Source organism: Cydia pomonella, chromosome 28, assembly GCF_033807575.1.
Source record: "Cydia pomonella isolate Wapato2018A chromosome 28, ilCydPomo1, whole genome shotgun sequence".
Lineage (NCBI taxonomy): Eukaryota > Metazoa > Arthropoda > Insecta > Lepidoptera > Tortricidae > Cydia > Cydia pomonella.
Genome location: NC_084730.1, coordinates 2746176 through 2773669, shown reverse-complemented (window position 1 = coordinate 2773669; position 27494 = coordinate 2746176). Strand labels below are relative to the sequence as shown.

The 27494-nt window shown below is 37.3% G+C and overlaps 2 protein-coding genes across 2 annotated transcripts in view; one reads left to right on the top strand and one right to left on the bottom strand.

Annotated features, from left to right (window-relative positions):
* The window catches only part of LOC133532867 (acetyl-CoA carboxylase), a 134978-nt gene extending 133087 nt beyond the window's left edge, over positions 1 to 1891 (bottom strand). Inside the window, 1 exon segment of the mRNA XM_061871725.1 lies at positions 1503 to 1891. Within this exon segment, the coding sequence (XP_061727709.1) occupies positions 1503 to 1590 (88 nt within the window). The 5' untranslated portion in view covers positions 1591 to 1891.
* A 2042-nt stretch (positions 1892 to 3933) lies between these two features.
* Positions 3934 to 27494, top strand: part of LOC133533043 (zinc finger protein swm) — a 78230-nt gene continuing 54669 nt past the window's right edge. The window contains exons 1-4 of the mRNA XM_061871962.1: positions 3934 to 4893; positions 25059 to 25177; positions 26136 to 26273; positions 27206 to 27384. Of these exons, the coding sequence (XP_061727946.1) occupies positions 4835 to 4893; positions 25059 to 25177; positions 26136 to 26273; positions 27206 to 27384 (495 nt within the window). The 5' untranslated portion in view covers positions 3934 to 4834. The remainder of the gene's footprint in view (positions 4894 to 25058; positions 25178 to 26135; positions 26274 to 27205; positions 27385 to 27494) is intronic.

Below are 27494 nucleotides of genomic sequence, written 5' to 3'. Positions count from 1 at the left end.
GATGACCTACAAGTGCAAGTTGTCCAAGTTGATTGAGATAACTACACGTTTTCCTTTATATATCTCATTTATACTATATCTAACCGAACCACCTCGTCGCTTCATTAAGGCATTCTCAAAATATGACGTAGGTATACACTACCTATACGCACTAAGGATTCGAAAGATGCCTGTTAGAATTACCGTGAAATACCGCGAGTTGAGGTATAGATTCTATATAACCAAACCAAGACTAGGTACTTTTATTTTAAACGGCGGACATTAATCACAACCTCACCTGATGAAACGAGTAAGAAACTAGAGTTAGACCAAGCTAAATCTGCAGCGAATTTCATAGCACAGAGCGTGGAAGTATTATTTTAAACGTCATAATTTAATAAAATTTGACGTTTATGATCAACCCTTTGATATGGAGTCTATACTGGAAACATTTTGAAAATATGACTCTCCTAAGTATTTTTTATTGTAATTTTTTCGTGAACTCAATGATTAAAAATAAGTTTTTTGAAGAAGTTTATATTAATGTACTCTCTTTTTTAAAGTGAATTATTGTTAATAGTATTTAATAGTACTGTTTGCAATGCAGCTCATTAAACTCATAAAAATTAGGTCACCAAGAACTTTGCTAAATCTAATTTCAAATGATTTGTCCTTCATATATAAAAATGATTTTATTCTCTGTTAATTTAGTCTGTTCTTATGGGGCGACACATTCATTTAATCGAAAAAGCACCTTTTTAAGAAAAAAAAATTGTGTTCTTATGTTTTTTCTTTACATGCTAGAAAATATTATAATTTATAAGTATAGAACGTATCGCCTGAAGAGTTGACATGAATGATTTTGATTACCCATACAGCTACATACAAAAGGCAAAAATAGTATTGAATGAACGAATGAGTGAATGTCACGTGAATAATAAGCAAAAAAAAAAACATTGTAGTAACTTTTTGGCAAAATAATACTAATTTCAAAAACTCCCTGTTCCTAGATGATTTTGTTGTTATGAGCGTGAGTGCCCATATATCTATAAAAGGTTCAAAGTTAGAGATTTGTTCGTTAAAAACAGATTCAAATAGAGATACAGGTTATTAGGTTTATAAAACGCGATCCACATAGAGTACATAGACCATATGTATGTCAGCTTTACAAAACTTATATATGCCTTCTTCCGAAAAAAAAAACACATCTACAGTGTTTTATTTTTTCAGGAAGTAAAATTTACGTATTGACGTATGGCTTTTACTTGAAACAGTTCAAGCAAACCATTCGCGTACAGGTTTTGTGTACATTGAAAAGTCAATTAAATCAGTTGACATGAACATAAATATATGCAAATCATTGAAACAACAATATTACTAGTGATGCTTAATTTATTCACGATTCAATGCTAATTATGTTCTTTTGGCGTCACACGTGAAGATATTTAATTTGGTAATAAACAAATATAATTAAAATATAGAAGAAAAATCATTAAGCAAAAAAAATATTAGAAAATACTTACTTTCAACCAAATCCGTTGGTTTATTCAAAAAATTTCGTAAATAATAACCAAAAACAACGGTTACTATGAAGAACGCAATCGTTAACATCAAAAATCCGAACAGCACATCACATCACTATCACTCGTAAAAAGAAAATAAAAAAAACAACGTATTCCCGCCAACAATTGACATGCGACTGTTCCCGCGCGCCAAACAGGCATACAATCAAATTTAGAATAGGAATTCAATACAGCGCTGAAGAACCTTACAAAGTGAAGTAGTTGTTGATATTGAATTTTATAGTTGCAATTACGCGCCTTTACAATTTGTCCCGTTAATAAGCCACTACATGCTCGATTCACGGGACCATTAAGAAAATGCTTTGAGTAATCACGCGTTGTACAGCCAAGATAAGACGGCTTGCCATTGTAAATGCTTTACAGCGATGGATGCGCTGAACGTCCTAGATTTATTATCGTATGATCCCATTGAACTTGATAGACGTACGCGATACGGTAGCGGCGTCATTCCACTTAAGAGAAAATTTAGAATTTATTCGCTGTTTACTGAGTTGGATAAATGACGAAGAGCAAAAAAGTTTTATTTTCATTGTAGACTGATGTTAACTACTATATTGATACCTAAGGGATGTTGATTAATTACGTGAGGCGTTTCAAAGGATTGTTGACATCTTCCGTTGGTGAGATGTAGTGAGATTTGATTGAGTTTTAATTACATGTATGGAGTGCCCCCCTTGAAAATATATTTTTATTAATTTTTACTTCTAAACTAAATAGCGGCTCACAAAATATACCTAGTTCCATGTTAAAATATATTTTACACATAGACACACGGACATAACGAAATTATAAGGGATCCGTTTTTACCATATTGGCTAGGGAACCCTAAAATTAGCTCGTGTATGATGTGTGTGATGTGCTTTAGGCCGTAAACGTGATAACATCTGGCCTTCATCACGTGTGTATTCGGGAGTAATCACAGCAACATACTTCACTGACTATGGTTCGACCTTATCTCCTTACAATACGGCTTAAAACTGGTAAATAACTGTGTCGAAGATGGTAGGTAACGTGTGGAAGCAACAGACCTCTGTCTTATTTGCATTTGGACGTAGGCGCCAGTGCTGGAAGTATTCATCCATGGCCTCTAGATCTTTTTCCAAAATGGGTTCTGTTGTTTCCATGGATTTGTTCTGCGCTACTAAGGCTAGGTCATCAGCGTAGGCGAACTTACGTGAGGTCGTGACAGGTAAGTCGTGAATGTAGAGGTTAAAGAGCAGGGGAGCGAGCACAGATCCCTGGGGTAGACCATTATTCAAAACCCTCGTTTTACTCGACTGTTGGCCCAGATGTACTTGGAATAATTTGTTTGTGAGAGAATCTTCGATCACTCTAAATATCTTAAGACACGGAACAGCGTTTAAGAGTTTATAGAGCAGGCCTTGACGCCAGACGGTGTCGTTTGCAGCCGTGAGATCTATAAAGACTGCAGAAGACTTTGTTCCTGATTGGAAACCAGCTTCTATATATGTAGTGAGGGCGAGGAACTGGAGATTTATATAAAGTCGGTATAAACCAACCGTCGGTCGAAGCGTATTCGAGAAATCAAGAAATTCTCCTTCTCCTTTTTACCCTACTACGGACGGGAATTAAGGGAGTTAATGAGGGGAGGGGTCTGGGTGGACAGTTATGTACAATGCCTTTTATTCGAAAAAATGGCGCAACCTATTTTACCTAACAGAAAACTAAAACTTTGTTTAATATGACTCACTTTATTTCATCAGCATAGATATAATATTCCTAAAGGTGGAGTCTAAGCCACCTGTCACGGTAGCCTCACATAAACAGCCACATTTTTTATGTACGATTAACAATGAGTAACAGACATATCGATACTCTATCGGCATTTTTTACAAATTTTATTTTGCCTGAAAGGAATTGAACTACCTAAAATGAACACAGAACCATTATCACAAAACTTTATATATTCTGATTAACCAGTATGATTTTGTGAATTCGATATTACAATAATCAAAGGCGGAAATCCATAGTACACCGGCCAAAACCAACTAAAATATGTTTTCCGAGGGAATGTATATGTTGTTGCCCGCGACATTTGATATTTTATTATATCATAAAGTATTTTTTAGGAAGATATCGAAGCTTCAATTAAAACTCTACACATACACATTTTTACGCAAACATACACAGCTTTCTCAACCACCTAAATGGCTACGGCTTGAGTATCAAACTTTGTACTGAGAACAGGCAACGGGGGCTTGATATATTATATATATATATATATATATATATATATGTATATATATATATCTTATACCTTTAAACGAGCAATTCTTGTATATACCACTCTTTGCCTAGCATCTATGAATCTCGCAATAGCATTCACTATTTTCATCTTTCATAATATATCGTGTTATGTTGACAAAAAATACGTTTATCGATTGAATTATTATCAATACCCGCCAAGCTAAACCAGTTGGCAATTTTAGTTCCATTGGTATACAATGAGAGCGCTAGTAGTATAAACTAACTTTTTAAGGGGCCATTTTTTTTTTGAAGTTATCGTTCTTCTTCTAGATCCTAGATAATATTTGGTCCACACGTACAAAAATAACGCAATCGGCGTGCCAATGTCCTTGAATTCAAAGCTGTAACAGACGGGCGTACTGGACTGCTATCTTGGTCCGGTCAGCATATCACTTACTCGCTCTCACTTATAGCTGCATCCTTAACGGAAGTACACCGGACCATCTTCCACTCGTACGATCAGGCCACGGACCAGACCAAGGTCGCGATCCGGTACGCCCGTGTGTTAAAGTTTTAATATTGTCCCACCTAGATAGGCCGTAGGTAGGATACAGATAAGATGAACAGAGGTATCTCTGTCAATCTAATTATCCCTTAATTGGAGTAAAAGAGATACATCCTCGAAATTTTCGTTTTTCGATGTTCGCGGTGGGCCCTCAGATATGATAATAAAGAAGCAAGAATGAATCCAATTCTAATTATAAAAACATAGATTCTCATATTAGACAACATTACAAAGTAAAATTCTATATGGAAGCATTGGCAAAATTCCCAGCATCTTAATAACCACATTCTAAAAATGCTGGCAACATTACAATAAATGGTTTGTACTACTATACTATATCTGTGGTAGTTAAGAAAAAGAATTTATTCGGAAAGTACGTAGAGACGTAATCCAAGTGATAAATAAATCTTTTCATCTAATTTTAATATAGTTAAGTGTTATTATCAAGTGCAATTTACATGGATAATATTTTAATGAGTCTGTAATTCGTGTGATCAAGATGATAATTGAAAACCCGGACGCCTTTAAATCATGGCTGACTTCCATATTGGAGCCTCTGTAAGTACATTTTGGCGTTCAAACGCAGCCATTTTTATTTGCCAAGGTGTTATTTTTTGCAAAAATAAAGCCATTTTTGTGACTTACATGAATGTCACGGTTTTGAGGCCGATTTCCACTGAATTTTAGCTTCTTATTCCACTTTCTCCACTGAAAAGGTGTCACGTTACAAATTTCGTAATAGTTTTTTTGGTACTGCGCTTGGCACTACAGATTGATACTACGCTGAAATCTTGACAGCTTTCACACATTTCACATTGATCTTTCCGTATTTATCCATGAAAGTGTTGTTAAATCGTATTTACATTTGTGTTTCTTTTCTGGAGCTTTTAGATATTACGCTGTAATTTTTTATCCCTGTTGTTTACTTCAAAACGCTGAAGAATTCCTAATATATGTCTTATCTAACCTTAAAAACATTTCATAATTAAATTATTTATGGGCTTTTTCTGGGTTAACTAAATTAAAGTTCTACAGTATTCTATTGCAGTTTCATTTGGATATTAAGTTATTATTTATGTAGATAATTTGTTTTTTCTAATTATGCTACCTATGGTCCTATATCTTTGAATCATTTATTTTTGCTCTAAGAAATTTTAATTACAGAAAATTGTAGGCCATACCATTTATTTATTTGGTTATTTTTATGTGATCTTTACACAGAACAGAGGCTCTTTCGCTCCTAGCTGGAGAAAAACAGTGTTCCAAGATATATATTTCCATTCTGTTACCTTTTTCCTAGCGGCAACAGAATGGAGTATGGAAAAATCTGAGTTGAAATAACATCAAATTCCCAAATTTGTAAAAAAAGTAGTGTACAGGGTTGAATGAATGAATGATTTATTTGCATATGAATATTGAGTTACATAAGTAGGTGTTGGGTACAATATTTTAAATTAGTTTCTCCAAGATTACCTATAAATGTGTACATTGTTTACATTGGACATTTCATACCATTAGTATTGACTACCAAATTAGCCTGAACCCTTAGTGGATCATCGTTTAAAGTCTGACTACAATTTTAAACAAAATGGCAAATACAACACATCAATAAATCTATATTTAGAACATTACCACACTCACAATCTAATTTTATTTGGCATATATTTGTGTAAGCAAAGCAGCATGAAACTCTCCCAGTGAGTTTCAAATTTATTATTGGCTTTTACATTTCTTGGAACCAATCTTGCAGCCATTATAAATCTTTTGTTTCCCTCTTCAAGTGGCATATGGATTTGAGTTGTTGGAACTTTGGTTTTATTTCAATTAATCCAATTTAAATGGACGTAATTGGTCAGGAGCCAACAGCCTACTACTCCCAGGGCTATACTGTAAGCCTGAGATGGTTACAAATTAATCATCCGTTGATACTTTGAGTATGAAGTTGCTGCAAGGGTGACATATGACAATTTAATAATAAATTACATCTTTGTATGCATCTTCTTTTCATCCTGTTACCCTCTGTTGGGGTGTAGATATATTTGTGCCATTCTCGAAAATGTTCTCAGTTTACTATGGGGAATGTTCTTGCTCGGGAACATTCTCCATACAGAACGGGAACCACTTGAGAACGGTACAACTATAGGTGTAGGGTTTGAATCATATTCTTCCACTGACTAGCCCTAGGCAGTTTGGGTAACCTTGATGTCATCTCCATACAATTTAACACCTAATAAAAGCATACAATAATGCTTACAAACCAGGGACTGAAAAACCGCAAAAGACCGGTAACCTAAAATAAAGGTATCAATTGAATAGGTATCCAAAGCTAAGGGTACCCGAATAAAATCGCAAAAGACCGATACCTAAGATAAGGGTATCAATTGAATAGGTATCCAAAGCTAACGGTACCCGAATAAAATCGCACAAGACCGATATCTAAACTAAGGGTATCAATTGAAAAGCTATACAACTGTAACGGTACCCGAATAAAATCGCAAACGACCGATACCTACACAAAGGGTATCCATTGAATAGGTATCCAAAGCTAACGGTACCCGAATAAAATCGCACAAGACCGATACCTAAACTAAGGGTATCAATTGAAAAACTATATAACTATAACGGTACCCGAATAAATAAAATGTAATAGGTACATTTTTCAAACGGTACCGCTACAGTTGAAAGGGTACCGTACGGTACCGTTACAAGTAGACTTCTACGTTGGAATCCAAGATGGCGGCTGTGCACTCGTCATAAAAGTCGTCATGGATATCGTTTTATAGGTTTTAGGGAGTGCAGATTTCGAAAATGATGACCATTTTGGAATCCAAGATGGCGGCCGTGCATTCTGTCATAAAAGTCGTCATGGATATCGTTTTATAGGTTTTAGGGAGTGCAGATTTCGAAATGATGACCATTTTGGAATCCAAGATGGCGGCCGTGCACTCTGTCATAAAAGTCGTCATGGATATCGTTTTATAGGTTTTAGGGAGTGCAGATTTCGAAAATGATGACCATTTTGGAATCCAAGATGGCGGCCGTGCACTCTGTCATAAAAGTCGTCATGGATATCAATTTATAGGTTTTAGGGAGTGCAGATTTCGAAAATGATGACCATTTTGGAATCCAAGATGGCGGCCGTGCACTCTGTCATAAAAGTCGTCATGGATATCGTTTTATAGGTTTTAGGAGTGCAGATTTCGAAAATGAAGACCATTTTGGAATCCAAGATGGCGGCCGTGCACTCTGTCATAAAAGTCGTCATGGATATCGTTTTATAGGTTTTAGGGAGTGCAGATTTCGAAAATGATGACCATTTTGGAATCCAAGATGGCGGCCGTGCACTCTGTCATAAAGTCGTCATGGATATCGTTTTATAGGTTTTAAGGAGTGCAGATTTCGAAAATGATGACCATTTTGGAATCCAAGATGGCGGCCGTGCACTCCGTCATAAAAGTCGTCATGGATATCGTTTTATAGGTTTTAGGGAGTGCAGATTTCGATATTGATGACCATTTTGGAATCCAAGATGGCGGCCGTGCACTCTGTCATAAAGTCGTCATGGATATCGTTTTATAGGTTTTAGGGAGTGCAGATTTCGATATTGATGACCATTTTGGAATCCAAGATGGCGGCCGTGCATTCTGTCATAAAAGTCGTCATGGATATCGTTTTATAGGTTTTAGGGAGCGCAGATTTCGAAAATGATGACCATTTTGGAATCCAAGATGGCGGCCGTGCACTCTGTCATAAAAGTCGTCATGGATATCGTTTTATAGGTTTTAGGGAGTGCAGATTTCGAAATGATGACCATTTTGGAATCCAAGATGGCGGCCGTGCACTCTGTCATAAAAGTCGTCATGGATATCGTTTTATAGGTTTTAGGAGTGCAGATTTCGAAAATGATGACCATTTTGGAATCCAAGATGGCGGCCGTGCTTTCTGTCATAAAAGTCGTCATGGATATCGTTTTAAAGGTTTTAGGGAGTGCAGATTTCGAAAATGATGACCATTTTGGAATCCAAGATGGCGGCCGTGCACTCTGTCATAAAAGTCGTCATGGATATCGTTTTATAGGTTTTAGGGAGTGCAGATTTCGAAAATGATGACCATTTTGGAATCCAAGATGGCGGCCGTGCACTCTGTCATAAAAGTCGTCATGGATATCGTTTTATAGGTTTTAGGGAGTGCAGATTTCGAAAATGATGACCATTTTGGAATCCAAGATGGCGGCCGTGCACTCTGTCATAAAAGTCGTCATGGATATCGTTTTATAGGTTTTAAGGAGTGCAGATTTCGAAAATGATGACCATTTTGGAATCCAAGATGGCGGCCGTGCACTCCGTCATAAAAGTCGTCATGGATATCGTTTTATAGGTTTTAGGGAGTGCAGATTTCGATATTGATGACCATTTTGGAATCCAAGATGGCGACCGTGCACTCTGTCATAAAAGTCGTCATGGATATCGTTTTATAGGTTTTAGGGAGTGCAGATTTCGATATTGATGACCATTTTGGAATCCAAGATGGCGGCCGTGCATTCTGTCATAAAAGTCGTCATGGATATCGTTTTATAGGTTTTAGGGAGCGCAGATTTCGAAAATGATGACCATTTTGGAATCCAAGATGGCGGCCGTGCACTCTGTCATAAAAGTCGTCATGGATATCGTTTTATAGGTTTTAGGGAGTGCAGATTTCGAAAATGATGACCATTTTGGAATCCAAGATGGCGGCCGTGCACTCTGTCATAAAAGTCGTCATGGATATCGTTTTATAGGTTTTAGGGAGTGCAGATTTCGAAAATGATGACCATTTTGGAATCCAAGATGGCGGCCGTGCTTTCTGTCATAAAAGTCGTCATGGATATCGTTTTAAAGGTTTTAGGGAGTGCAGATTTCGAAAATGATGACCATTTTGGAATCCAAGATGGCGGCCGTGCACTCTGTCATAAAAGTCGTCATGGATATCGTTTTATAGGTTTTAGGGAGTGCAGATTTCGAAAATGATGACCATTTTGGAATCCAAGATGGCGGCCGTGCACTCTGTCATAAAAGTCGTCATGGATATCGTTTTATAGGTTTTAGGGAGTGCAGATTTCGAAAATGATGACCATTTTGGAATCCAAGATGGCGGCCGTGCACTCTGTCATAAAAGTCGTCATGGATATCGTTTTATAGGTTTTAGGGAGTGCAGATTTCGAAAATGATGACCATTTTGGAATCCAAGATGGCGGCCGTGCATTCTGTCATAAAAGTCGTCATGGATATCGTTTTATAGGTGTTAGGGAGTGCAGATTTCGAAAATGATGACCATTTTGGAATCCAAGATGGCGGCCGTGCATTCTGTCATAAAAGTCGTCATGGATATCGTTTTATAGGTGTTAGGGAGTGCAGATTTCGAAAATGATGACCATTTTGGAATCCAAGATGGCGGCCGTGCACTCTGTCATAAAAGTCGTCATGGATATCAATTTATAGGTTTTAGGGAGTGCAGATTTCGAAAATTGTGACCATTTTGGAATAAAACATGGCGGCCGTGCACTCTGTCATAAAAGTCGTCATGGATATCGTTTTGTAAGTTTTAGGGAGTGCGGATTTCGAAAATGGTGACCATTTTGGAATAAAACATGGCGTCCGTGCACTCTGTCATAAAAGTCGTCATGGATATCGTTTTATAGGTTTTAGGGAGTGCAGATTTCGAAAATGATGACCATTTTGGAATCCAAGATGGCGGCCGTGCACTCTGTCATAAAAGTCGTCATGGATATCGTTTTATAGGTTTTAGGGAGTGCAGATTTCGATATTGATGACCATTTTGGAATCCAAGATGGCGGCCGTGCATTCTGTCATAAAAGTCGTCATGGATATCGTTTTATAGGTTTTAGGGAGTGCAGATTTCGATATTGATGACCATTTTGGAATCCAAGATGGCGGCCGTGCACTCTGTCATAAAAGTCGTCATGGATATCGTTTTATAGGTTTTAGGGAGTGCAGATTTCGAAAATGATGACCATTTTGGAATCCAAGATGGCGGCCGTGCATTCTGTCATAAAAGTCGTCATGGATATCGTTTTATAGGTTTTAGGGAGTGCAGATTTCGAAAATGATGACCATTTTGGAATCCAAGATGGCGGCCGTGCACTCTGTCATAAAAGTCGTCATGGATATCGTTTTATAGGTTTTAGGGAGTGCAGATTTCGATATTGATGACCATTTTGGAATCCAAGATGGCGGCCGTGCATTCTGTCATAAAAGTCGTCATGGATATCGTTTTATAGGTTTTAGGGAGTGCAGATTTCGAAAATGATGACCATTTTGGAATCCAAGATGGCGGCCGTGCACTCTGTCATAAAAGTCGTCATGGATATCGTTTTATAGGTTTTAGGGAGTGCAGATTTCGAAAATGATGACCATTTTGGAATCCAAGATGGCGGCCGTGCATTCTGTCATAAAAGTCGTCATGGATATCGTTTTATAGGTTTTAGGGAGTGCAGATTTCGATATTGATGACCATTTTGGAATCCAAGATGGCGGCCGTGCATTCTGTCATAAAAGTCGTCATGGATATCGTTTTATAGGTTTTAGGGAGTGCAGATTTCGAAAATGATGACCATTTTGGAATCCAAGATGGCGGCCGTGCACTCTGTCATAAAAGTCGTCATGGATATCGTTTTATAGGTTTTAGGGAGTGCAGATTTCGATATTGATGACCATTTTGGAATCCAAGATGGCGGCCGTGCATTCTGTCATAAAGTCGTCATGGATATCGTTTTATAGGTTTTAGGGAGTGCAGATTTCGATATTGATGACCATTTTGGAATCCAAGATGGCGGCCGTGCACTCTGTCATAAAAGTCGTCATGGATATCGTTTTATAGGTTTTAGGGAGTGCAGATTTCGAAAATGATGACCATTTTGGAATCCAAGATGGCGGCCGTGCATTCTGTCATAAAAGTCGTCATGGATATCGTTTTATAGGTTTTAGGGAGTGCAGATTTCGAAAATGATGACCATTTTGGAATCCAAGATGGCGGCCGTGCACTCTGTCATAAAAGTCGTCATGGATATCGTTTTATAGGTTTTAGGGAGTGCAGATTTCGATATTGATGACCATTTTGGAATCCAAGATGGCGGCCGTGCATTCTGTCATAAAAGTCGTCATGGATATCGTTTTATAGGTTTTAGGGAGTGCAGATTTCGAAAATGATGACCATTTTGGAATCCAAGATGGCGGCCGTGCACTCTGTCATAAAAGTCGTCATGGATATCGTTTTATAGGTTTTAGGGAGTGCAGATTTCGAAAATGATGACCATTTTGGAATCCAAGATGGCGGCCGTGCATTCTGTCATAAAAGTCGTCATGGATATCGTTTTATAGGTGTTAGGGAGTGCAGATTTCGAAAATGATGACCATTTTGGAATCCAAGATGGCGGCCGTGCACTCTGTTATAAAAGTCGTCATGGATATCGTTTTATAGGTTTTAGGGAGTACAGATTTCGAAAATGATGACCATTTTGGAATCCAAGATGGCGGCCGCACGGTGGGCTGAAAATCGGCCTTCATAGAAATAGAAACCGAAGTATTAATTTTGAACTTTTTTTATTGGAATAGCTTTTGTTGGGTTTTATTATGTCCAAAAATTAATCTTAGCTAATTTGGTTGGAAAAATAATTAATTATATTTTTTTTTTTCAAAATCTTTGTATGGCGCGTATCAGAAAAATCGAGTTTTCTCCGAAAATAAAATTTAACCATAATATCCTGACAGATGATTTTAAAACCAATTATTCTTGATTTTTCCACAATTAGAATTTTCCTACGGGGTGCACTTTTTTTTAATCGATGTATTTTTTTAGTAATTTTTTATTGTAATACGGTTATACTTGTTACTTTGACTACAAAAAATTAATTTGGGTTTGATCGAACCAATAATCTACGAGTAGTGAATTTTTGTTTTAATCAAATGTATGGAGCGTACGAGCAAAATGGATTTTTTTTTTTCAAAAATTAAAGGTATACCGTAATATCCTTACAGATGATTTAAGTACCAATTATTAAGGATAATTTGTAGACATGCGCGAAACAGTACTTCAAAAAGTAATGCTATATCACATCACTTTTTCGAAAACGTAATGTTACAATGAGATATCACATCACTTATCACTCGAAACGAAACATTTACCCGAACGAATACAGCGCGCGGGCGCGCGCGTGATGGCAACGTCACACTCATCACAGTACTAACTACATTACGCAGCGAGTGTTAGGACTCTAGGGCGTATCATATCGGCGCGTCGATCTATTACGAATTGCGTTTTTTTCACCGCCATGTGATAGATCGTTTTTGTTAATGTTTTTATTTTTATAGTCGTAAAATATGCATCATAGATAAAAAAAATAAAAGAATATATCTGTTAATTAATGAGATAACGCCATCGAGAGTCACATGGTAGTATTTTTATTTGGGTATATCAATAAAATTATGATATGATACTGATATGAGAATGTACTGTAAACACTAGCTCACTATTAAACTAAAGATAAATAAGTAACTTCACTCGTGCTTCATTTAGTTTGCCGCAAAAGTCAACCAAACCAAACATTTCACAACAATAATAAACAGTAAATACGTTTTTGTTCGTCAAATTCAAACTCGCAAGCGAATTATCATTTAGCCGCATCATTATAGGTAAAATACTAAAAACATTGTAAGCTCTATGGTAACGCATTACAGTTTTAAATCGATTGCAGGTGCAAAAATCCGTTATCGTATCAATTTAATGAAATTTGCAATAACTCAAATGCGACTGCTACCGACCGGCCGAGCGGACCGATCCGAAGTGTTCCGAAAGCATTGCGGAATGAGAGCGAGCGAGCAGTGAGTGCGGGTGCGAGCGGGATAGCAAAGTAATGATAACATGGCAAACAAACATCACACATCACACCATCACGTCTCATTGCTCATTATACATTACGCGGATTGTATATAGACTTGAACGGACCTTTCGTACCGACTACCGGCGCGTCAATCTATATTGATGCTTTACGAGTTTACGCGCGCTTCGGCCAGTCATGTGCTCGAGTAATGCTTGGTTTCTCGGAGTGATGCGTAATGCAATATTACGCGTTTGAGTGATATCTCATTTGTGATGTTACGCGCATTACTTACACATGTCTAATATTTTGACATAACGCGAACTTTTCTACCGTATGCACTTATTTAATAAAAAATAAAAAACTTATTTTTTCATGCTGAAATAACTTTTGCTCATTGTTTTAATTAAGTAGATAAATAATAAACATACAAGAGTTACAAGTAGAAAATTGAAAATAAAACCATTACATCCATAATTCACTACGCGTAAGTTATTGGTTCGATCAAACTCAAATTAATTTTTTGTAGTCAAAATAACGAGTATAACCGTATTAAAATAAAATATATCGATTTAAAAAAGTGCACCCCGTAGGAAAATATTAATTATGTGGAAAATCAAGAATAATTGGTTTTAAAATCATCTGTCAGGATATTACGGTTAAATTTTATTTTCGGACAAAACTCGATTTTTCTGATACGCGCCATACAAAGATTTTGAAAAAAAAAATATAACTAATTATTTTTCCAACCAAATTAGCTAAGATTTGAGCTATATGTTTGAGCCTTTTGGGGTGGAAACCCTTGGGCCGTGGGGACCTGGCGCTCACAACATTTTTAAAGAGCTTTCGAAGCGCCTCGTGTAGGCAACGGGTGACAAAAGGGCTGGCTCTTACCTCGCACAACGCATTGGCATTGCTGTCCAGCGCGGCAATGCCGCCAGCCTTCTAGGCACCTTGCCACAAGGCACCCAGCTGGAGCCAATTTTTTACTTATAACTTTAGTTGTAGTTTTAGTTTTTAATCTTTTTCCTTTTTAGCTTTATGTAGTTTTGTTTAAGGTATATTTTAATGTAGTTTTTATTTTTTATTTTTCAATAATATATTCTTAGCCGCTACTTACGATAGATTAATTTTGGGACATAATAAAACCCAACAGCTATTCCAATAAAAAAAAGTTCAAATTTAAGACTTCGGTTTCTATTTCTATGAAGGCCGATTTTCAGCCCACCGTGCGCCGTTACCTAACTAGTGACGGACGGACGGTCATTTTTTGGTAGGTACATGGAGATTGTAATCCTTACGTCCGACTTCCATATTTAAATTGTATCAATTTTATAGTGACATCTGGTGGCGTAGTTTGCATAATCGGAAGTCGACTTTAAGCAAAAGTTAGAGATGTCTCGATTCAATTAATATAAATCGCCTCCATCTTAACTAATGATAACTACATTTCTAAGTGTCGCCCCATAAGTAAGACTGACACCGACAAGGCCAGAGTCGAAACGCGAGTGCAAGACATTCACCATGGAATTCGTGGATTTAGATAAAGTGAAAAGTAAAAGTAAGTGTTATATTCATAATAATTCGCTGCTTATGATCGAAAGGGCCACAAATCATAATTGACCAAAATCACTTTTAATTAAAAAATGTCGCCAAAATTATCCTTATTTTCATATCTCACGAAGACACTAGTCAAAATCGGCCTCCTAATCGCAATTTATGCACACGCCCTTTTGGCATTTTTACGCATCGATGGCTAACTTCAGAGCAAAGCGGCCATCTTTTTAGTTGCGGCCCAACAGTTGGCGCGAGCGCACGTTAGTTTGTGATAAAGGGCCACATTGCGAAAAGTCACCTCTTTTTTGAGTGAATTTTATGGGCAAAACGGCCACATTTGGGAATGCAACCGTTTCGCTTACAAAAATCAAGTTAGTGCTCAATTGTTTTTAAAACTAAGGTGCCACGTTTTGGAAAGTGTTCGTTTCACTTATATAAATAAATAAGTACAGGATTATTTTTTAAGACAAAATTGCCATGTTTTGAAATGTGTCCGTTAAGTAATAAAAAAATGCCTAATATATTATCATTGTTATAATCTGAAAAGATTATTTCTGTGAAATGTCTGTTTTGCTCAAAACATTGTTGTGCTTGCGATGATTTCTTTTAAGACAAAAGGCTTTGATACAATTTGAGATTGTTGTTTGGTAAAGGAGTTCTTTGTTTTATGATGTATAATATTGTATATACCTATTGCAAAAAAAATAACATACATTTACTATTTATTTATAATTTCACTAACTATACTAATAAGCGCAAATTTCTAATACTTTTAATATTCAAATGAACAAGGTTTGTAACGATCCTAAATTCAACGGCATTTTGCTACTCGCCTTATCATTAACTTCTTCCTTGTTTATTCATCTTTCATTTTTTCTACATGCCTAAACCAACGCAAGATACCATTCTGGAGACAATAATTCTTGTCTTTTTCTCTCTAATTCTAATAATTATATATTTATTTTCACATGCAGAATGAGTACCAGATCTCATAGAATTTTATACATGGTTTTACCTAAAACCAATAATTCCGTCCATCCACGAAAACAAGAGCCCGATCAAGATTTACCGGTACCAAAAGAAAACAAAAATTCACCCATCCATTTACAGAAGCATGATTCTCATTCTTTATTTAACTGCGAACCTACTCTTACTGACTTACATGATGATTCGTTTGATACTAATTCTTTACCGGATAGCCAGATAGGCTATGATCTTGATATCACATTTAATGACACAAATGAAAAGGACTCTGAGTGTCCTAAACAACCAAACGAAGTTATTGTCGAAGAAGCTAACTCAGATAATTATGATGACTATTTTGGTGACACAAAAAGGATCAGAGCCTAAAAAAATAAACAAAGTCGTCAAAGGGAGTAGCTCAGATTCAGATAATGACTCTAGTTCAAGTTTTGATAATGATTCTGACAAATCTATGAGCTCAGAATATTTTTCATCAGACGATAGCGTAAAAGATCCTGACTACCAAATTAAGTCTCCAGCCGAGTCAAATTCAGACAATGATTTTACAAGGCCCATGAAACCAGACTTCTTATGAGGACGCAGAATTTAAGTCTGTGTTCATTTTGACCAAACGACAAACTAAGTCTAATACTGTAGTAACCACAGTACTCAAGAAATTATATGTACAAAAACTAAAAGTTCCTGAAACAAAAACCAAAGGTATTCTGAACCTGATAGAAAAAAATGTGATACCAAAATATTACAAAGCTTTTTATTCTAATCTTAAAACGTTATACGGCATCAGCCTTTGACGTGGACTGGTTTATAAAAAAACAGTCACTTAATAGTAATAATAAAAAAGGTTATTTAGTATTTACTACCTACTACTACCTTAAGTGAAAATGTTGATTTCTTGTTAGGAGTAGTTCGGAGGATCTCTTCATGTTATTATAATTAAATAAGAAGATATGATTATTGTGTTACTTATAATTAGTGTGAATGTATGACTGATGGTGATGAGGTTCTAGAAGCATTTTTTTTTTGTTAAGTACAGTTATTTTATATGGTGCCAAAATACTAGTTTTGTGATTAAAATTTAAGTTTTTGGTTTATATAAAAAATTGCAAACCGCGCCAGTGGAAAATTTTCTTATAACATTTTTCTTAATTATAATATTGTCTTTATTCAACAAAGTAGCGATAAGAAAATTAAATATAACAATTTTACTTTTCCTATTTGTGGCCTTTTATTCAAATAATTTACTTACTTGTAAAGAAAATTTTATATGCTAAGCGGACTCATGTGCTTATAGTCATCTTTGGGTTATAGTTACCTCAAAATTTAAATAAACAAAAGGTAGGGAATTAAAATACGCATCGACAGGTATATGACACAAGAGCGTTGAAAGTAGGAAAGCCAAAAAACAGGTAAAAAATGAAACGAAAATTTTAATAATGCTCTCCTCAAAAAAACTTGAATTTGATTTAAAAGCCCTTTCGCTTAAAAGCAGCGATATAGGTCCTCTGGGATCCTCAGATATCGATTTTCATCTCAATCTGAGCTTAAATGCCGAAATAAAAAATGGCGTGCGTTTTCTAAAAATTTGACCTCGGAATCATAATAAAGGTCCTCTGGGATCCTCAGATATCGATTTTCATCTTAATCTGAGCTTAAATGCCGAAGTTTAAAATGGCGTGCATTTTCTAAAAATTTGACCTCGGAATCATAATAAAGGTCCTCTGGGCTCCTCAGCTATCGATTTTCATCTCAATCTGAGCTTAAATGCCGAAATCAAAAATGGCATGCGTTTTCTAAAAATTTGACCTGAGAATCATAATAAAGATGCTCTGGGATCCTCAGATATCGATTTACATCCGAATCTGAGCTTAAATGCCGAAATCAAAAATGGCGTGCGTTTTCTAAAAATTTGACCTCAGAATCATAATAAAGATGCTCTGGGATCCTCAGATATCGATTTACATCCGAATCTGAGCTTAAATGCCGAAATCCAAAATGGCGTGCGTTTTCTAAAAAATTTACCTCGGAATCATAATAAAGGTCCTCTGGGATCCTCAGATATCGATTTTCATCTCAATCTGAGCTTAAATGCCGAAATCAAAAATGGCGTGCGTTTTCTAAAAATTTGACTTCAGATTCACAATAAAGGTCCTCTGGGATCCTCAGATATCGATTTTCATCTTGATCTGAGCTTAAATGCCGAAATTTAAAATGGCGTGCGTTTTCTAAAAATTTGACCTCGGAATCATAATAAAGATTCTCTGGGATACTCAGATATCGATTGTCATCTTAATCTGAGCATAAATGCCGAAACAAAAAATGGCGTGCGTTTTCTAAAAATTTGACTTCAGATTCACAATAAAGGTCCTCTGGGATCCTCAGATATCGATTTTCATCTGAATCTGAGCATAAATGTAGAAATAAAAAATGGCGTGCGTTTTCTAAAAATTTTACCTCAGAATCATAATAAAGATTCTCTGGGATACTCAGATATCGATTGTCATCTTAATCTGAGCATAAATGCCGAAACAAAAAATGGCGTGCGTTTTCTAAAAATTTGACTTCAGATTCACAATAAAGGTCCTCTGGGATCCTCAGATATCGATTTTCATCTTGATCTGAGCTTAAATGCCGAAATTTAAAATGGCGTGCGTTTTCTAAAAATTTGACCTCGGAATCATAATAAAGGTCCTCTGGGATCCTCAGATATCGATTTTCATCTGAATCTGAGCTTAAATGCCGAAATCAAAAATGGCGTGCGTTTTCTAAAAATTTGACTTCAGAATCATAATAAAGATCCTCTGGGATCCTCAGATATCGATTTTCATCTGAATCTGAGCTTAAATGCCGAAATCAAAAATGGCGTGCGTTTTCTAAAAATTTTACCTCAGAATCATAATAAAGATTCTCTGGGATACTCAGATATCGATTGTCATCTTAATCTGAGCATAAATGCCGAAACAAAAAATGGCGTGCGTTTTCTAAAAATTTGACTTCAGATTCACAATAAAGGTCCTCTGGGATCCTCAGATATCGATTTTCATCTTGATCTGAGCTTAAATGCCGAAATTTAAAATGGCGTGCGTTTTCTAAAAATTTTACCTCGGAATCATAATAAAGGTCCTCTGGGATCCTCAGATATCGATTTTTATCTCAATCTGAGCTTAAATGCCGAAATTTAAAATGGCGTGCGTTTTCTAAAAATTTGACCTCGGAATCATAATAAAGGTCCTTTGGGATCCTCAGATATCGATTTTCATCTTAATCTGAGCTTAAATGCCGAAATCAAAAATGGCGTGCGTTTTCTAAAAATTTGACCTCAGAATCATAATAAAGATCCTCTGGGATCCACAGATATCGATTTTCATCTTAATCGGACCTTAAATGCCGAAATTTAAAATGGCGTGCGTTTTCTAAAAATTTGACCTCAGAATCATAATAAAGATCCTCTGGGATCCTCAGATATCGATTTACATCTGAATCTGAGCTTAAATGCCGAAATCAAAAATGGCGTGCGTTTTCTAAAAATTTTACCTCAGAATCATAATAAAGATTCTCTGGGATACTCAGATATCGATTGTCATCTTAATCTGAGCATAAATGCCGAAACAAAAAATGGCGTGCGTTTTCTAAAAATTTGACCTCAGATTCACAATAAAGGTCCTCTGGGATCCTCAGATATCGATTTTCATCTTAATCTGAGCTTAAATGCCGAAATTTAAAATGGCGTGCGTTTTCTAAAAATTTTACCTCGGAATCATAATAAAGGTCCTCTGGGATCCTCAGATATCGATTTTCATCTCAATCTGAGCTTAAATGCCGAAATTTAAAATGGCGTGCGTTTTCTAAAAAATTGACCTCGGAATCATAATAAAGGTCCTCTGGGATCCTCAGATATCGATTTTCATCTTAATCTGAGCTTAAATGCCGAAATCAAAAATGGCGTGCGTTTTCTAAAAATTTGACCTCAGAATCATAATAAAGATCCTCTGGGATCCTCAGATATCGATTTTCATCTTAATCTGAGCTTAAATGCCCAAATCCAAGATGGCGGGCGATCATTCAAATTGAGTGACCGGTTTGTATTCGGGTATCCGATCGCGTGGCAAGATACTTTTACTTAAGGGTACCGTTTGGACGGAAGCTTGTTTGGATACCCAAAGTATTGATATCGCTTCCGGAATGCTAATTTAACGGTCGGGTACCCTTTCAAAATTGTTTTAAAGTCTAAGGGTACCGTTTGGATGGAAGCTTGTTTGGATACCTAAAGTATTGATACCGCTTCCGTAATGCTATTTCAACGGTCGGGTACCGTTTCAAAATTGTTTTAAAGGTACTTTTATTTAAGGGTACCGTTTGGACGGAAGCTTATTTGGATACCCAAAGCGTTGATATCGGTACCGAAATGCTAGTTTAACGGTCGGGTACCCTTTAAAAAGACCGGTCAAAACCGTTTTTAAGGGTACCTTTTCAGTCCCTGTTACAAACTAATTGAAAAGGAAAGTGGCTCAGGTAATTGGTCGGGAGCCAACAGTCTCCTATGAACGCCAAATCTCGCAAAATTGTATTGAGATGACATCTATCAGCATATCCTTCCTGTTTTAAAAATACTATAGTGACAGTTTTTATCTAATGTTAGTATGTGCATAATTATTTACTGCCCAGCTATAAACAATTTGTTTCTAAAAAAATAAATTAGCATAAATAAATAAATGAAATATGCTTTAATCCTTGGGCATACTCTTGTCAAAAACTGGATACTGAAATAATAACCTTGAAATTGTAAATTACAGTCATTTCAAGTCATTTGTGTGTCAGTCATGTCCTATAATAAATAAATAAATAAAAATAGCCTTTATTATTGAAGTTTTTACATTTGTAAGTATATTTATTTATCATTTCCATCGGCAACTCCAACTGGTCCCTTGACGAAGGCCTCTTCCAAAGTCTTCCATTCTGGTCTATTTCTTGCAACACTCATCCAAGTCATGTCCTATAATATTTATTTATTTATTTATAGTCCAAATTGTCTGGGACGAGACAAGGCATGTGAAAAATTTTGTGTTTCCAACCTATGCCACATATCCTGGTATATTGTCCAAATGCATGAAATATGACAGCTAGATTTGGCCAAGTTGATTTTTTTTATACTACGTCGGTAGCAAACAAGCATACGGCCTGCCTGATGGTAAGCAGTCTCCGTAGCCTATGTACGCCTGCAACTCCAGAGGAGTTACATGCGCTTTACCGACCCTAACCCCACCCCCCTCGTTGAGCTCTGGCAACCTTACTCACCGGCAGGAACACAACACCATGATAAGGTATTTTCACCACACCAGTTAGTAAAGGCTCAATTAATTCGACGAAAACTGTTCTTCTTCTTCTCAGCATAGATGTGTCCACTGCTGAACATATGCCTCTTTCATGGATTTCCATGTTGTTCTGCATGCGGCGGTTGTTACGCCAGGTCGGCGCTGCCATCTTTCTGATATCATCCGATCATCTGGCTCGTGGTTTTCCGTCACCTCGGCTTCCCAATCGAGGTCTCCAGAACAGTACTCCCTGGCCCCATCGGTCATCATCCCTGCTATATATATGGCCGGCCCATTCCCACTTCAGCTGCGCAATTCTTTTGGCGATGTCGGTAACTTTTGTGCGTTGGGAATGTCCACATTCCGAATTCTGTCTCGCAGTAATATCCCGAGTTAAAAATTGTTATTAAATTCTAATTTTAACTTATTCCATCGTGGTGGTATTGACTTTTAAGTGATTGTTTTGAATGATAAAATTTTTATACTGTTCATTTGGATTCCGGTTGCAAAACATGGCTTGTGAGGAAGGACATCACCAATTGGCTGTAGGTGTTTATAAACAAGTGCCTGCGGCGCATCCTAGGGATTTACTTGCCACGAACTATCCCGAACGTCTGATTGTGGCAGATGACTGACCAGAAACCATAGGCCAGGAAATCCTTGTAAGGACATGGCGATGGATCGGACACACGCTCCATAGACCGAACAGCCACTTGTCCAAACAGTGTCTCCGCTGGCAATCGACTGGCAGTAGGCGGTCAGGGCGGCCTCGTACCACATGGAGGGATCAGTTGAGAAGGAGGCTGGCTCAACTGGACTCTGCTAGGAAGAGCTGGAAGTAGCCGCCCAGGATCGCGGCAAATGGAAAATTCTTCTGCGAGCTCTATATCCCTTATGAGGGATAACAGGATTACGTCATCATCATCATCATCATCATCATCATCATTTGGATCTGTCGTCATGTTTTGGATTTGCCTCATGTTGGTGTAGTGAAAAAAAATTGTGTTTTATTTGGTAGCAAAGTTTTTTTAACCCTAGTGCTTTCCCTTGCAACACTCAAGATTCCACTTTACGAACCAAAGATAAACCGGTTGCGCTACGGACACAATGCTGTACCATCACACCTTGCCAGACTAGGATTGATGCAAAATAACTTCTGTACTTTCTGTGAAGATGAAGAAGGAACCGTTAACCACCTATTATTTAAATGTTAGAAGTTCCTTATTGACAGATTAGTGCTTGCCAGTGAACTGAGTGAAGTATATAAAAATAACAGTGATTTTTCTTCCCGCCCGCCGCCGCTTAGTAAATCTACTAAAAGACATTGATGCATGTTATCCAATTTACAAGTACATTAAAAATTCAGTGTCAAACTTTAATATGGCTTATCAAAATCGTAGTACTGTGTAATACAATTAAGACTTGGCTTAAAGGTGTTGTACCCAGGCGATAAAATCCAAAAAAAAAAATGACTCATTGTCACGTTGTTAAATAGATTTGACAAATCTACGCGTCATCGTGGATGCCTCGTAATATACTTATTAATATTACACCAATGACATGTTCATTTTATGAATAAATGAATATGAAATACAGGGTATCAATATTAGCACAATTAGTTTTACAACAACTTTGCCTCCTTGTAAAACAAATATGAATATGAAATAACTATTGTTACTTAAAATTGGTAAATGCGTAAGCTGTATAGTTATCTTAATGATAGATTGTTACTTATCTAATAAGATAATATCATCAGTACTAATTGCTTAAATTACAGTAATGTATAATGACTATAATGAGTTGAAAAGTTACAAAACAGACTACCTACATGGTGTAGGACTGTGCATATGAACTATGAACAATCCCCGCAGGATGAGCTGTTTAACCTCTCGTGCCGGGATTATCTTTTTCTTGTATTATAGTTTCTTCTTACGCAGTTGCGTTCTGGCATGGCATTGATGCATGTCTACATGGTCTGAACTGCTTTGTGTGGCAATTTTCAACACGCATGGCATAGGATATAGTTGTGCATCTCTAAAGTTTGGCAGTCCAGCGCTTCAGGGCTGCCACACTCAAGTTGGGCTGAAGACAAAGAAAACTGCCGGAATGGGGTGGCATTATCTAGCCCAAGATCGAGATGCATGGCAAAATCTGGAGGAGGCCTATACCCATCAGGGGATCCCAAAAAAAAAAAACTCATGTATAATAATATTTTATTAACTGTTTTTATATTTGAATACAGTTTATATGTTATTCCTTGTAAGTGTTTAGCATGCAACACAGAAAGAAGGGGTCGCAAATAAAGGCAATTTTATTTTATTAAAAGTTTGGCAAAAAGGACAAAAAATGTAAAATCCCGGATTTTATGCTGAGAACAATTGTCACCATTTTTTTTATTTAGTCAGTATAAAAGTGGTTCAAATTGTCATAAAAAAAATATTTTGCCGCGAGCGAGTAGGTTGCCACTGCGTCACGGCGCGTAACCCAAAACTAGGAAAATTTAAACCCTGTAAAATAAAACCCCACCATGCTGCGGACGCTGACGGTCTCTAAACTAGGATAAAACCAGGGAAACCCAAGCAACCCTAATACATGTACACCTCAGTTACGTCACAGAAAAACATTACAAATATTACAATTTGAAAACAGGGTTTTATTTGTCATTGTGTTCTAATAAATTTTATTCCATATTATAATTATTGCCCATAGCACAATTACAACATATTTAGTAAAATAAGTTGCATGAACATTTTTAATTTATTGCCAAATATAGATATTTGTAATGTAAATAGCATCATGAACATTATCTTCTCTGATAAGATATTGTTACCATAATAATTCCAGATATATGGCAATTGCGTTGTGTTTATAGATAAAAGATGTTGCCAAGTGCAATTCTTGGAATAAGTTGGCATATGTTGCTTTTTATCATTTAAAATATGGTAGAATACCACCATATTTAATTCAAAATAAATTGCTATGGTTTCATTGCACCTTAATTTACCAAAATTCCTCTTTGGTAGTTAGTGGTTACTCATTAGGCGGGTCCACACAGAGCGAGCATACGCGCGCGCCGCTTCGGCCGAGGCACGTCTACACTGGCCGTTTTGTGCGCGAGGAAATTGCCTCGCACATACGTTCTCGCTCGCTCGCTCTGTGTAGACCCGTCTATTGTTAAGAAACTGGAATAATCACAAAACGTCACTCACATGGGCTAACGTGGAAAATAAATTCACTATTTATTACTTTTTTTTTAAACTAGGTTCCTACTATAGTACAGTTTTGACTCAGGTGTAGAGTTTGTGAAGTTAGGGCTTGTAGGGTCAGAAGCTTGGCTCTACATGAGATCTGATAACTTTTTGAGAATGCAAGCTTCATGGTTCCACCTAGGGAGGGTACTGGTTCTGGTTTTGGTCTGGTTGGTGGTCTGGTTTCTCCAGGTACTGGTTTCTATAAAAATACAGTACCGGAACCGAGAATTTCCGGTTATCGCAATACAATCTTAGTACGAGCATTCCCTAGTTTCACCTGGCAACAGTTTACATGAAGGTGGGATAGATACATTTTTTGGAATATATCAATTGATTCTACTTTCTGTATACGATTCAAATGTTTGTAATAAATCTGCTGTCTATTGTAATCCATAAACTTTAAATTAGTCTCAACTCTTTTTACAAGCTTTTTATTAGCTTGCAATGTACCTATGTATGTACGGGTCAAATCTTGCAACTTAAATTTGACCCACTTTCCGATTAAGCTGAAAATTTGCTTGTAAGTGGGGTGACAATGCAATATTGTGATGCCATCGAGCTGATCTGATGATGGAGACAGGAGGTGGCCATAGGGACTCTGTGATAAAACAACGCAACCTAATTGTGTTTGGGGTTTTTAGAATTGTCTCGATGAGTATTAGTTGCCTGTGGAATGAAAAGTACAGTCAGCGATAAAAGCTTGTACCAAAAATGAAATTTTTGCCAAAAACTTATTATTTTTTATTGCAGATGCGACGCGGACCCTGCCGCGCTCGCCAAATATGTGTACGCGCTGGTGAAGAAGGACAAGCCGCTGGACGAGCTGCGGGACGGCATGCTGGATCAGCTGGACGTGTTCCTGCAGCATGGTTTGTTTTTTATTTGTGTACGTTCCCCGGTTTCTTGAAGACTCATTTGAAAATTTCTTTTTTATTTGATCTGATGATGGGATCTTGATAGTGTTGCTTAAGACTCGAGTCCTTTGAGTCCTCTGCTTTGAAACTAGACTCAGTTTTTCAGACTCACATTTTGAAGTCTAAATTCGAGTTGTTTTCGACTCGAATCTTTTGTAGGGACTTGAGTCCTTTTCAGATAACTCTCTATTTTTTTGTTTGCAATATTTCGAAATGCTTTGTATTTAAGTAATATTCGCGAATTAGGCACACAATTATACAGTAACGCATAATTTCTTTACTTTTATTTAGGTTAAACCTATGAAATTGTTGACGGAGTCTTTATTCGGAGGCTCGAGTACTTTTGAGCTTTCTTAAAAAAAGACTCAATAAATGACTCGCCTCGGGACTTAAAGACTCGGAAGTTTTTTAAACGCCGTGTTTCGTGTAAACTAGTCGAGTTCTTCAAATTCAGACTCAAAAGACTAGTTCCTACCAACACTAGATCTTGAAGATATTGAGGAAAGTTTTCAAATAAAGGAGGTACACCTCTTTGATTAAATAGTAAATACAAATAACAAATACAATTACCATCCTGAAGAAAGGCCAGGTCAAGAGCACCCTAAACCGACGAGCGTGTATGAGGAATGTCATGAAAGTGAAGGAAGCGAAAGAGGTATGTCAGGATCGTAGCAAGTGGAAATCCGTGGTCTCTGCCTACCCCTTCGGGAAATAGGCGTGATTATATGTATGTATGTATGTACAATTACCATGTATCATATTTCATTCATATAGTAATGTAAATAATATTTTAATTTATATATTATGACAAACTGTCTTTGCAACAGGTCATCCAAATACAGTTAGAAAAACTAAAAAAAACTTAATAAATATAAATTTCATAAGTTTCATGTACTTTTTTGAACATTCACAGAAACGAAACCGTTCGTCGATATGCTGTTCAAAGCCCTGGAGAATAACGAGTATGTTAAGATGATGGAGAAGAAACTGCCTTCTCCGCCACCCGAACAGGAGCCGGAGAAGGAACAGCCTGCTGAACCCGAAAATCATGGTGAGCAAACATAACGTTTGACTTGTTGCTTTTAGCAATGGGGGGAAATTGCAGCGTTCGGACATTCTCGGTTCCATTCAGCTCAGCATTGCTACGAGCAATTTTTAGGGTTGGCAAAACTTGACGTCCTTTTGCGTGCTCAACCAAAGATAAGATGACTTGAATTTTGACAACCCTAAATAACCGAAATTGTTAGTGGCATTAGAGACAACATCATTCGTCCCTGAATCGCTGTCAATCTTCGTTTTTGTAGGAAGTTTCCTTTCTGTACGGTAGGTGATGCAAAAAGAGGGGTGTTATATGTTTGACGTCAATGTCTGTTTGTCTGGCTGTCTGTGGTATCGTAGCTCTCCAAGGGATGGGCCGATTTCGATCCGGTTTTTTAAATGTGAAAGCGAATTTTCTTGTCGTGGTTCTTAGGTATGTTTGATAGAAATCAACTCAGTAGTTTGAAGAGTATCAGTTTGTTTTCCATAATGATGGAAGGCATTTTTAGCATAAAATGGATTCTGTTGGCGTAAAGTGGGCAAGAACGTGGGGAAAATATTGGCAGGAGACGTATTATAGTATATAGTCCTTCATGTCGTATCCCACAACGGCGACCTTTATAATTTCCTCTGATGAGCACGTATATGGCTCGCAAAACAGAACTTAGTCTTAAATGTCCGGTCGCACTGTGCACAATAAAGCTGCCCTCGGTCGTTATATGTGTATGCGTAGGACGGCTTAGGTCGAGAGGTCGATACAGTTTGGGAAACCATATCAGTCAGTAGAAAAAGGCGGCAAATTTAAAATATGTAGGCGCGAAGAGTTGTACTCCCATAGAAAATTGAATTTCGCGCCTTTTTCTACTGACAAAGTGGGTTGGCCAGAGTATAGTTGTTTTATATATATTCTCGTTTGTCGAGTTGAGGAATTAGTTTGTGTTCCAGTGGGTGCGGGCGCGGGCGCGGGTGCGGGCGAGTCGTCGCCGCGCTCGGGCGTGCCGCGCGCCCGCTCGCCGCACGCGGGCGCGGCGCCGCGCCACCGCCTCGTGGTGTGCCGCACCGCCAAGGTGCCGCCGCCGCCCCCGCCGCCGCTCCCGCCCGCCCGGGAGCATACACTCGTCAAGGTAACGTGCCGACCCTGCATGGACATATACGGCTGTCTGCAATACAGTGTTTATTTAGTCACCGGCAATCATTTACGGCCTCAATATACTGAGCAACTTTTACTATAGGA